The sequence below is a fragment of the Lutra lutra genome, chromosome 7, assembly GCF_902655055.1.
Source record: "Lutra lutra chromosome 7, mLutLut1.2, whole genome shotgun sequence".
Lineage (NCBI taxonomy): Eukaryota > Metazoa > Chordata > Mammalia > Carnivora > Mustelidae > Lutra > Lutra lutra.
Window position 1 is genome coordinate 95,332,673 of NC_062284.1, and position 14,053 is coordinate 95,346,725.

The following is a 14,053-nucleotide window of genomic DNA, read 5'->3' on the forward strand; positions in this document are numbered from 1 at the left end:
AATAGGGAAAAGGTATGGCTAGACATTTCACAGATGAGGATATTCAGATGGCAAGTGAAAAGGCATTCAATGTCATTAGTCATTAGGAATGAAAATTAAAATCATGAGACATTGCACACCTATCAGAATAGTTAAAATAAAAACAAATACCAACAATAATACCAAATGTTAGTGAGAATGCATAGAAATTGGATCGTTCATGCATTGCTGGTAGGAGTGAAAAGTGGAACACCCACTCCAGAAAACAATTTGGCAGGTTTTATAATATTGAACATTTATCTCAGAAATGGAAATTCACGTTCACACAACAGTATATACATGAACATTCATAGCAGCTTTATTTGTAATGGCCCCACGCTGGAAACAGCCCAGATGTCCTTTAATGGGTGAATGGTTACACAAAATGTTACACAATACTACACTCTGTAATAAAAGTTTACAAACTATTGGTTACATGCCACAACTTGGATAAATCTCCAGGGAATTATGTTGTCTGTAAAAAGCCAATCCCTAAAATTTATGTAGCGTATGATACCACATTCTTGAAATGACAATATTGTAGAAAAGAGAACAGTTTATTTGTTGCCAGGAATATGGGATGGGTTGGAAAAGGGGAGGCAGGAGGGAAATGTGTAAAGTAAAAGACAACACTAAAGGGGTTCTAACAGTGATTGAACTGTGTATCTTGACTGTGGTGGTGGATACATGAACCTACAGATGTGATAAAAATACACAGAAATAAATACATACACATACATAACTGTAAGATGTAATTAGTGGGGGAAACCTGGTTGAAGTGTATATAGGATTTCCCTATGTTATCTCTGCAAATGCAGGTGAACTTATAATTATCTCAAAATAAGTTTATTTTTTAAAAAAATGAGCAGCATATCTGTCTAGGATATAAACACATATGTGACTCTCAAAGGTAATTTTTGAAGAATGCCAAACTTGTGCTTACTTACTAGCATTTTTCTAACTTAATTTTCTATACACTAAAATAAGCATGGTTATTCAAAAAATAATTTACATCATAACGTAGTATCAGAGAGCTTATTTCATTTGGGGGCTATTACATTTCATGTCAGATAAATAAGAGCATAAAAATATTTAAATCATTTAAATATCAGAAAACTTTTCCTTGTCTATCTTCAAGATAAAACAAGGACAAGAAAATAAGGGTTAGCTATTAGAAGAGTTTTAAAAGAATTTATTTTGAAAGACATATTACTTTATTAAATGAGTATATTAAAAATCCCATTTTTTTTCTTTGCTAAATGCTCAGTTTGCATTGCCTCATTTAATCTTTGTGACATTATGAAGTGGGTACTATTGTTACTGTGCCATTTTTACAGGTGAGCAATGACTTATGTGGTGCTTGTTATAGGCCATTAATGTTCTAAATTTTTTACACATATTAGCTGCTTAATTAGATAACACAACACCCCCGTTTATAGCTGAGGGGACTGAGGGAGATGATGTGATGCAATGAAGAACCCTCGCTGTCTGACGCCACATTTCCCCTGGTGTCTCCAGGGGCACTAATGCAACGGAGATTTTAAACCATCTGTGCAAGATCACATATCTCCTAGTGGTAGAAATCAGGATTTGAAATCGAGTTCTTTCCAATACCCCAATCTTCAATAGATTGTGGTTATTTTGACCACACAGATCATGTTTGTTTAAGAGGCTTTTAAAAATCCTACGCCCTCTCCCTTCCCTCAAAATCAACTGAAACAAAACCACTGGTGCCAAGATTCTGGAATCTGTGTTTTCAACAACCATTCTAGATTTTGATTTACATAGAATCGGAGTTCAACTGCATTACACCACGTGAAGCAGATTTCCTATGAAGCTATCAATTGAGATATCTGGTATAATTATAAATGATGCTGTATTTCATCAGCCTTAAGATTATTATTATTATTTTGCAATTTAACATCTCTGAAATAGGACATTCTGTCACCATCAACTCATGGTGTCTTACAATCAAAATAAAAATGTTTTCTTTTTCCTTAGAGGTATGTAAAATAAGGTTTAGATTTGATAAAGTATGGAGGTTCACTGATAATAAAATACAAAAGCACAAAAAGACAACAGATGAAATAAAATACCAAAGACATTGCTTATTAAAAACATGTTCTTTTTGGTCCTGGCTCACACCGTGGAGGGTGGCCATCCACACGCAGTGAGAGACAGGGTGATGGGAAGAAGATGGGAAAGCATCCATCGAGCAGATTCAAGTAATACCATGGTGAGTCACTAACCGTTATGGGCTGGAACAGATGAAATGAAAACATTTTGAAAATGATAAATTATATAAATGGTGTGTATTTATGAGTATGTGTGTTTGCATAGGTATTAAGATTATTACAGGAAGTGGAAATAATTTGAAGATGTTCCTTGCCAAACCCGCACACTCAACCTAACCTAACCTACATACTGTGACACACTCAACCTAACCTAACCTACATACTGTGAATCTACACAACAAGGAAGAAGAAGGTAGACAGAGAAGTCGAAGTGTAACTATGGTCACTGCAAAGTAAAGAAGAGAAAGCCAGAACTGTGTGGGGTAAAATATTGGCATATATATATTTATTGTGGTACCTTTTCAATTTACTTCATCTAAATATTTTATTTTCAGTTTTTAGATTATGTGTCTCTACAAAATGTATTTGGTTATGTGATTTTCCTTTCCTCTCCTTTTTGTGAATGTGAAGGCTCTGGTTTGATTAGTTTTGTTTTTCAATGCATTCTCCTTATCTACTCATATTGTCCTCCTCTAGGGGCCCTCTTTGTTTATATTTCTCTCCTAGAAGCTTTCTCATTCTGTTCTTTAAGCCTTTACATGTAACTAACATTCCTTTCCTTCTGTCTATATTTTATGTACTGGATTTATAATCTGGACCTGTCCTCAGGATAATTGCCAAATGAATACAGTCTTCGAAATGCCATACCTCACCTCTTTGCATGCCTCTCCTGGTTCCTTACTCCCCTCCACTAGGTCAGTGTTTTCTCAGCCAATTTTGCTAGAACTGTGAGCTAATGAAATGTCACCTGCAAATTTTATAGAACTCTAATATGCTTCCTTAACAGGAGTATTTCTAGTTTGAAGAAAAACTACATGGAGAAAGCAATACTAAGCATGGAGGAAAGGACTGCTGGGTGAGGAATGGCCAGTCCTAGTAGAGGATGTTGATTCAGAATGGCTACCCTTCGGGTATCCTCAAATACCCCTGTATTGGAAAGGCTTTTTGAATACATGCAAAACCCCAGGCTTGTACATGACACTGTCAAAAACTAAACCAATGAAAAAGGAAAGATGCATGTTTATTTCATTAAAAAATTATAACAGACACTGTACTACTTATAGTTTCACTTACTTAACAATTATTACTGTGTAGTGGCCATGTACTAACACTGTACCATCTTTTATTTCAGGCACCTTGGCCTGTTGAATGGTCTTAATATTGGAAATTAAAACATATAATTTAAAACAGAAACAAAATAACAAAAATTAGCTCTCTCTGTTCAACACAATTCCCAATTTTGAAAATTAATTTACCATTTTTGTTCCATATAAGAATTTATGCTACATAAGATATTTCCAGAACTGAATGAATATTTCCTTATTTTTAGAATTTTGTTTTATAATTTGATTATTATAGAATTCATAAAAATATTTGCTTGTTTAAATATACTTCAAGTTTAGTGGATAATTGGATCTCAAAAAATATATAGTGCAACAAACTCTAGAAAGAAGCTAAGATTGAATTTAGCTAGAGTTCATGATCTCTCTAATATATAATTAAGCATAATATTCTACAATTAGTACATTTTGGTTGAAAGTAGAGATCCTATGCAGTATTAATCTCATGTATAGCAATGGCATTTGACATAAAACATGCAGAAGTAATTTCATTTTCCTTGCTTTAACCACATAGTAATTTTGTTTGCAAAAACATTGACGTTTGCCCTTCTATTAAGAAATATAATAACTTTTTATTAAACTAAGAAATGCCAAGAAATCGTGTTGCAAATGCTTACGCTGGTTTTTCAATTGCCTTGTCTTCTCATTTTTTCTCACACGCAGGAGACATCTTCTGTCCGTGAAATGTCAGTGATTTTATCACTGAAAGTGACATTGCTGCTTATTTCCTAGGTTCAGTGAATAAGTTCTATTCTAAATATAGCTCTAAATCATGGATTAATTCAATCATCATTAATTCAATAATCTCTATAGAACCTAGATAAGTTGGAAGTACTTAAACTTGTTAAAAGACACAGTCCTTGCCCTGGGGTAGGTTACAATTTCAGCTGGGGAGCAGATATTCAGACAATTAAAGAATGCTTTGAAGGAATGTATTATAGGAAATCAAAAGATGGGTAAAGTCCTTAATTCGGGTATTAAACTAAATAGCTTATAAAGAATAAACAGCATTTTAATACATAGTTAGGAGTTGATTTTTACACACAATTAATGGGTCTGTTAATGATAGTTGTATTCACTTTCCTAAAATTTCATGGATGTACTTAGAAATATAATACCAAAGACAGAGAGAAAATTAAGCTATGCAAGTTATTCGTTAGGATTCCATTTATACTTTGGTTCACTTGAATCACTGTCAAGCACTGTTATTTGTTTCCCTCAGAAGACCCACATGTAGCCTACAGTGCCCCCATGAAATATATGACTGAAGCTATCTTCCTGGAGAACATTAGTGCTGTGATATTTAGTTGATATTTCACATATCATGCAGAAGCCCAGAGTTACTAAACTGAGCCATAATTCTTAATTCACAGTTCATTCAGAAAGATTTTTTAGTGCCTACTTGTTTAACATAATCTTATAAATGATCCCTCACAAAGGATGTAAAAATCAACACATATCTTTAATGGGCTAATTGTGCTTCACTGCAGTGTTGAGTCTATAAAAGCTTTTTAATAGTGAAAGAAATGATGGCATTTTCATCTTAATTTGCAAATATAATTGCCATTCTAAATAGCTTTTTGTTTCTAACTTAAGTGCTTATTGACAGCAGAAATCTCCCCAAAACACTAATAGAGTATTTAACATAATTGCATTTATTGAAAGAAAATCTAAGGGAAAATAACATACAGCTATCTGAAACTATTTAGCAGAAGTAAAATATCAAAATGAAAAGTAAGTTAAATCTAAACTTCGAGATCTAAAATGTAACTAATATTCAATATAAATTCAATACAATGTATATTTGATTAAACTTACACATTTAAATATACTGATGAGATTCAAAAAATAAAAATGATATCCTGGAAATCCAGGACAACAATTAAGAGCCATATGAAAACAAACTGAAACTAACAAGCTAATCCCTATTTCATAGAATTTCCCATCATTTTTATTGAAAAATAAGAATATTTTTTAGCTCAACTCATGGAAAATTAGAACAATTGAAATTAAATTCAATCAGTTGTAAATATTCTCTTGAGAAAACTATTTCATTTCCATCCAGAGTTTAACCTCTATCCTGCTCAAAATTTTGAATAATGATCCCTTAACTTCAATGTACTCTATGTGGGTTCAGGGCAGTGAAATCACTTCTCATATTTTATTAAGTTTTATTCTAATAATGTCAATAAAGAAGTACATATGGAAATATATGGAATGGTTATTGCTCCCTAACTTTCAGTTGTTTCTAAACAGACATGAACATATGATGGATTGATTCTGAATTGACATATTGCCCATTCAAATTTCAAATCTTTGAGTTGTAATTTTTCTATGTAGTAACATATATTTATAGATATTATGGATACTCGGCAAAGAGCTTTTTAATATCAGTTTTGAAAAAAGTTTTTTCATGGTAGCTTTTCTACTAAGTTGAAGTAAAAAAATGTCAGAGACTGCTTTTTAAAAATAAGCACTAAGAAAACTAATTAAACTGGTTAGACACAAAAGGAACATTGTAGGAAAGGAAATAGCATGGGCTTGAACCCTATGATTTTATTGTTTTCACAGAAAATGCAATAACTCCTCATTGATATCAACTACCCAGTTGCAAGAAGAGTATATACCTTCTGCTTTGTTGAGATGCAGGCAAAGCAATTTATAAGTAGTCATCAACCAAAAGGAAATAAATCTGAAGTGAATTTTTTTCCAGTTTAAATACTGTTGTGAGGCCCTGATCTTTGAAAGGCACATTAAAAAAAAATTGTTTTGTTGTTATTAAAGAAATGCATTCAAAAGAATCCTTTAAAAATCACATTAGTTTGTCACCATCTTTCAAATCACTAATCAAAACAAACAAAATAGGTCATGAAAAATACCACAGCCAGTTTCATAAAGTCTTAAGTATAGAACTGAATTAATTAATTGTTCTTCAAATTACGCACTTCGACAGGTAAGTTTATTATAAAGTCTTAAAGTAAAAATGCATGTTTGGTGAAAGTACAGTTGTCATTCATATTTTGTCATATTTTAAAATATAAAAGAGTGGGATTATTTTTACTATTTGTAACATGATGTAACTGACTAGCTGCTTTGTAATTCTGATTATTATAATGATCATAATTCACTGCCATGCCAAAGTCAATTGTGTGGTATATGTGAAATGAAGTACCATTTGTTTTAGCCTGTTGTACGACATTATAGTGTATGTACCATGCATCTTTCAGATCTTTAAGAAAATTTAATGGCAGGCCAAACTTCTAACTTACTAAGTATTACAAGTCACACAAAACAAGAAAACATTTCAAACCAGGGATACATAGCATATTGTAATTCATGATGGGACGAAAATATAGGTAGCAGGAAGAAAAAAAAAAGAGCAGGGCTAGATATGTATATAACATCTGTAAGAGAAGATTGAGATTTTTTTAAAAGCACAAAATAAAAAGTTATGTTATTTTTAAATAATGCATAGGCAATGAGTATTTAATATAAATTCTACAAATATGACAGGGCATCCTTTTCTCACTTTTGAGATTGTTGAAAAGGAATGGTATTGGGCATGATTTGGCTCTTCTGGAGACTTTAGTGAATTTAGCGAATTTCAACATATCTAAGATGCCATCAGTTTTAATATGCACTTTTATTTTATGTATTGCTACACAGAAATGTGACCAATTGTAGTTAAAATAGGCCCAGTTGCAGAGATGTTAAAATATGGAGGAACAAGCGTCTTTGAACTACTGAAACAGAGTAGGCTTCTAATTACTTGGATCAGTTACTGACACTAGGAGATTACACGGTTTAATCTTTCTCCCAGAGAGTTAAAAGCTCCATTGCCTGATGTCTTCCTATAAAGAACAACAATAACAAAAATGGTATCAATTACACTTAAAATGTCATCAAAAAGGAAAAAGGGAAATATGTTGGTGAGTTCAACTCTTAATAAATACAAAAATATTAGGAAAAGAAAGGCAGTTGATAAACAGGTAAGTGCTTTAAGGTCATCATTATTGTAACTAATGTTAAACAGGAGATTACTTAACACAGTTTACATTTCACTTATCCCAACCTTTTAAAATTTCCCACATTTTGATTCATTTTCTTTCAATTAAAGCAACTGAACATTTGATCTGGAGTGCAAAACATTCTACAATTCTAAGATTGTTGGTTTATATAAATGATCCAGAACCCACTTGAGATATATATTCTAATTTATTACCTTATCAATAAATCTGATTGTTTTTCAGTTCTTCTGACTGCCCTTTGTACTTGGCACTCATTTACAATTTCTCAAAAATTTAATCAAAATTAATTTTTGAAGTACCAGCCAGTTCTCATGACTTCTGAAGCGTGTGTATTCTTATTGTGTGAAAGGTTATAAAAGACTTCACTATTTTATAAGGATTGAAGCTTTCACTTGCAACAATTTCTTTATGCAGTGTTAATAAGGAGAAAAGAAGACTTGATTATTTTCCTGGAAAGGACGAAGGTATATCCAAATATTCTGAACATACATTTTCTTTTAGTTCTTTGCGAAAGTCTCACTCAAATCAAATTCAAGATAAGGGAAGAAGGCTGCAATGAGCTAAGCCTTTCTTTAGATGAAAACAGTTTTATCAGCATTATCAGCAATGAGTGTGCAGAAAATCAGTTAGGAAGGATGATCCATTAATGTGGGATAGTGGAGGGAAGTGGTTAGTTGCCATATTAAATGAAAGTCAAGGTGAATGAGAGTTAGTAAATACTAAGTGCCCCAAATATTGTTTAAACTCTTTGGTTTGGATTTGATAAAACAGATGGTTGACTGTAATTCTGAAAATTTTCAATATGCCTAATGAGTTCAAATAAATTACAAAGCTTATTAGTTAATTCTGTTTAATTTAAAGGAATTGGTTTAGCTCGATTTTATCACTACCTAGATATTCCAGCTGGTCCCCTCTTTAACTACGAAAATAAGCATTAAATTCCAAGTTCACATCTGTTTCATATTTTACTTTCACAGGTTTGACTTTTGTTGTTTTTGTTGTTGTTACATGTATGAAAAGTATGGAAGAGTGCATCAGGGGTTCCTATTCAATTCTTTCCTGCAGACATTAAGGTGTATGAAGCCCTGAAGATTTATCCCATGGTAACATAACCAATAAATTATATAACTAATCTCATTTTGGTGACAAGTAAACATTGCTCAACAAACACACATACCGCTTTGCATACCTTACCTGGAAAGAGGCTTTATTGAACATAGCTGTAAAATTATCTTTTAAGTTGAATTATTGAATTTGCACAAACATTTCTACAGAATTTTTTTTTCTTTTAAAAATCAAGCTTTGTCATTTTCCACTACATTTTGTTGTGCTTTTTATATTAATATTTGCAAATGTTATAATTTAATACTTATATCCCAATTACTTGCATAATCAGTTTTTTTTTAAATCCTGGGGTATTGAAAGAACATATAATAATAATAATATTCTTCTTTAGACAAAAGTCTTTTTAAATGAAGTTAAAAGCTGAGATAATTTAAGGAAAAAGATCTTCAAATTTTCATAACCAACAGGTTTAAGTGAAATTTACAATGCGTTGGAAAACTGGCTGGTTAAAGGTATGATTTGTCCTCAGGTAGCTGAAAATCATTTTTACAGGTTTTCATTTTTTTGTAAAAGTGTTTTTAATCTTGGTAAAATAATAAAATAATATTTCACAATTTGCACAGAGTCTGACTAAAGGGCAGAGGCATATTACCTTCAGTGTTTAGAATAAAGCCAGATTTTTCAGGCCCAGTTCCGCTGTAGAGTTTGTGTGCACTGCAATCACAAACATTTTCTCGCTCCCTCTAAAGCTAGGGCCAATTTCATTTCAAATGGAGGTTAGAGTAAAAAAAACCACTCTTGTGTTTTACCACCTTCTGCGCTAAGTATTATCTTAACAACCTTTTGCTCTGGTTGACCCATATAATAACCTGGAAGAAAAAAGTGTTGCTCCCATGTCTGGTCTCAATGGAAGTTATTTTCTAATGGACAATAAGCCGAAAGGCCATGGCTGTCTAGGAGGTCAAACAACAAGTATCTCGTCTGCATGGGCTTACGCAGCAGCTCCGGTCCTTTCTTCTTCAGAAGCGGCTTTTGTGGTCTTGCCTGTAATTTGCACATTTAGGCTCTGTAGTTTGTTTATAAAATAGTTTTACACAAACCACTCTTAGCAGTGCAAGCTTCTGAGTTGAAAATTATTCAGGCTTGTTTCATTGAAGGCACTTGGTTTCCATGGCAATTTATAAAAGATGGTGGTTTGGTTTCTTCATTGGAACAGATGACTTAGTTTGGGTGTTCAAGTGGCCGCAAGCAAACTCCGATAAGCCTGTGTAATATGTAAGCCCAGGTTTACCATCCTGGATAGTAATGCATGCAAAAAGAGACAGCATACAGTTCTCTAGCTTAGCCATGGGGGGAAAACAAATAATAACAATAAAGGTGGGATGGGGACAGGTGGGGAGGAGCACGAATGTTTTAAATAATTCTGAGTTCGGGTTATTTTTAAGGAAGGGTAACAACCAAAGGTAAAAGGGCCTACATTTATTTAATTCTCTACATAAAACCTTCTTGAAAGGAAAATAAATGCCAGCTCTTCACGTACCCTGTTTACAGTGAGGTTTTTGTTGGCAGGCCATTAGGTTTCCATGGTAACAAGCAAACTATTCATTTGAAACAAAACCAGCCATGACTTTGTGCTTTGACAAGGATTTCTATAGCTTTTTTTTTTTTTTTTTCCAGAGTTCAACCAGATGACCAGATGATGCTGTAATCTTTTTAGCCACAAAAGCACCTGAAGGTCTCTTCTCTACTCAGGTCAAGATTATCTTTTATATGTAGTTTGGAATAAGTTATACTTCCATGATGTCTTTTTATCCCCAGTGCTTTAAAAAATTCGTTTTTATTATTTTATTTTTGAGTCAGTAGTCAGTGGAGGAATCTTTGGTAGTTTGTTTTTTCAATGTCCATTTACAAAGACTCTTTCTTCATGCCAGTGCCTGGTGAATCTTTTATAGCCTCTGCCAGGATAAGGTCACCTTCGAGGACTTAAGATAGAGATGAGGACGATGACCGGAAAAAGCCATAGATGTACTAAAATTCCAACAGCACCATCAACAGAATCTAAAGACAAGGAAAATAAATGCCAAGAAACAAACAAAAAAAAAGAGAATAAATATTCCATGTAGCTACCAATACAACTTTGGCGAACTAATAAAACAACAGTAGTATGTGGAAAATATTTTTGGAAAATACTTTTTTGTTTGTTTTATCAAGACATGTGAAAAGGAAAATAAAGGTATTGTTAGAAAAGTAGAAATATTTTTAAGTTGATATGATATACTTGAGAACTTGTCCAGAAGGTATTTATGTAAGTTTTTGGCTGAACTCAACCTCAGAGTCCTACTAGCCACATGGAAGTATGCACACATAAGAAATTCTTAGAAATCCTAAGAGGTCTTTTTTTCCCCCAAAGCTTCCAAAAACGATTAAGATTAGAGGCTGAGAGAAAAACTACTTTCTATGAAAACTAGGAAGGGATTGTTAGGGGTAGAAAATCAGCTACCATAAACAGTGGATTATATATGCTTAGGTCAGTCCTGTATCTATAAATTGAATAAATAATTATCTATTCAGTGTGAGTTTTAGAATCAGTCCATTTAAAAAAATTTGTTCCACTATTCTGCCTTAAGATTCCTACCATAACTGGTGTTTCAAGTAAAGCTTCATGTCCAAGTGATATGTTGTAGAATATATGCGTTGCCCAGGAGAGCTAACATGAGCAAGTTCCATAATTCAGTCATCTGGTTTAAATTACAAAATGGCTCTCACCTAGGAGAGAGCTAGATTTTGGACACAACAGACAAGCGCAGCTTTTAATAGTGTGGGCCATGGTACCATTTACTGCCTGAGAAGGTTTGGGAACCAGAGCACTCAAGAAGAGGCTTTTGGCTGCCAGGCTGGTTTGTACTTAGAAATTAACATTAATTTAATATTCACCAAACAATGTTTGTCACAGTGAGCTTAGCAAATGCTAGGTAAGTAGATACAGAAATAACAAGATACTTTCCCATACTAAAGAAAATGTTTCTGTTTAATAGGGTTGCTTCCTCTGATTTACAAAGGCTGAACAAAAATACCTCCAATATGTACAGATATATCTTATTTAAAACAGCCACACATTTCTCTGACTTTAGAAGATACCTGATTTTGAAAGTGTTGTATTTTGTAACAGTAAAATCCTTTGGGGTTTGCATCCTCATTTCACTGTTGCTACTCTTACCACTTCTGTTTTCTCCATGAGGGAGAATGTTCTCTCTGGCTTTCCTCATTTGGAAAGTTTAATTCAATGTTTTGAATTTAATTTATAATAACTTTCAGTGATCAAATTATCCAAATGTAAGATTTTGATGTAAGATAGTAACCACCTTCAGTTACTAGAATGTTACTGTGACTGATATATGTTATGAAATTCAATCATTCTCCTCCTCCAGGGAGAATGCATGCTTTTCTGCACATTTTGCAAATCTGCTTCATTTGGATACTGCTACTGGTTTTCTAAAGCAAAATTAGCCAGACACAGGGAGAAATTTTTACTGAATCTGTTACTCAGAATGCTAAGTGTAATGAAAAGAAGGTGAAGACTATGAGCAAAGTGACTCATTGTTATAAACAATCTTAGTTTTTGTCTTTTTACAATGCTTAAAAATGGAGTCAGTTCAGTTTGTATGAGCAATCACTGGGTAGTTGCAGAAATTTAACTTTCAACATCTAGACTAATATAATTTCTCATTAAATACACTCAAACCAACAAAGACTCTGATTTGCTCTAGACTTAACAAAATGGATTTTCATGCTCCTTTTATACATACTAAATAATTGATGAGTTATTTGTGTAAATTTAGCTTGATCGATATCCCTTTATATAAACACAGAAGTAAAGATTCCAGATGGGCCTATGAAAATACTTTAGCTGAAGGAATTTTTAAAAGTTATGATTTTAGTTTTTTCAACTGTACATGGATAATATGGAGATGAAGATTTTAAGAAGGAGCTCAATACATAATTCTGATGTTTTTGCATTATTTATAATTTTTTAATTTATGTCTCTGATTCAAAATATTTTTGTGGTGACAAAATAAAATCTGAAGATATTATTAAACTATAATATTCAAACCAGAGTAAAAAAAATGAAACCAAATTACTAAACAAGATTGTGATGCACATAGAAGAATTATACCAGAATACCAGAAAAAAATGGACTGATTTATTACATAGACCTAAGCCAAAATTACTTTTGTCATATCTTAGGTCAAATATACATACCATCAAATTTAATACTTTGTTTTAAAAAATCTTCAAAATTTTAGTGTCTCACATATAAGGAATTTCTAAATTTATAAACCAAAAATAAATGAGTTTTAAAAATTAGACCATTTTCGTTTAATAGTTATTATGTTACTTTAATATCACATCAAACCAGTCCAGGAATAGACACTTACTCTTAGTCGTTAGGTCTTGTTTTGCACATTCTCCTTCTGCAATTGACACATCATCAATGGCAATGTCACCTTCTATCCCAGGACCTCGAATACCTTCAAAAATGAGCTATAAATATGAATGAAACAAACCTAAATGTCTACCTTTGATTTATAGATGGATTGTTATTGAGAAATCGAGGAGCCAAACCTCAAACTGGCAGCAATTCTGACATTTATTATCAATGGTCTTTAAAATGTTACTTACAAAAAACATAAATGTTCTTAGCAAAACCAGTGACAGGATATTCCTTGCTTACTATTAGTTTTTCACATCAAAAGCTCTGTGTTGATTTTAAAACAAAACTAAACTGAGTAATATAATAAAAACTACCACTACTACAAACCCCAGCACTTCTTGTTTCTCTTGCAAAAACATGAATAACTTTCTCATATTCCTATACGTTCTATCTATGATTTCACTTTTGACATTCTACCTTTAAGAACTTGAAGATATTTATGGGTTGAAGTATTTAATGACAGACCTTTGAATTTCAACAGTGACTGATATTGGGGTTTAATACATCAAAGTTGAAAGAATAGCTAGCGGAATGAAATCACTCTCCTATTATTACTAAATTCTGAATACAGTGACAATATAAGGACAATTAGCAAATTTTTATTTCATTTTTACAGAAATAAGACTGTTTTAAAATTTTCTCTCTAACCCCACAATTATTCCTTGCTTCTAGCAAAACCTTTTAATCTTTTTGGTATGAAAAAGCAACTATGCATTTAGTGATTATATTCACAAACATTTCTACATGCCAAAATGAAATATCTTAGTTTGGTCTTTCCAAGGAAAAATTAGCTTAATGAAAAGGTGTTTCAACACATCAAGCTGATACGTGCATTTTTATACAATTTCTAGCCTTGTTTTGTTGCAACAAATCAGAGGGAAAGTCTATTTTTATCGATGCCGAAATTTTTGGTTTTGTTTTTGCCTTTGAAAGTATCTTGATATGGTTCATTAAAGGCAAGTTTGTGGTGATTGTCAGAAAACTTAGGCTACCTTTGAGAAGTTCATCTGTTGTTCTCTGATGTACTATATTAAT

General features: G+C 32.5%; 1 protein-coding gene across 1 annotated transcript in view; it reads right to left on the reverse strand.

Annotated features, from left to right (window-relative positions):
- Positions 1-146: 146 nt before the first annotated feature.
- The window catches only part of MDGA2 (MAM domain containing glycosylphosphatidylinositol anchor 2), an 888,742-nt gene continuing 874,835 nt past the window's right edge, over positions 147-14,053 (reverse strand). Inside the window, exons 16-18 of the mRNA XM_047738228.1 lie at positions 12,963-13,068; positions 2,469-10,584; positions 147-2,435 (exon numbers count right to left, since the gene is read on the reverse strand). Of these exons, the coding sequence (XP_047594184.1) occupies positions 10,496-10,584; positions 12,963-13,068 (195 nt within the window). The 3' untranslated portion in view covers positions 147-2,435; positions 2,469-10,495. The remainder of the gene's footprint in view (positions 2,436-2,468; positions 10,585-12,962; positions 13,069-14,053) is intronic.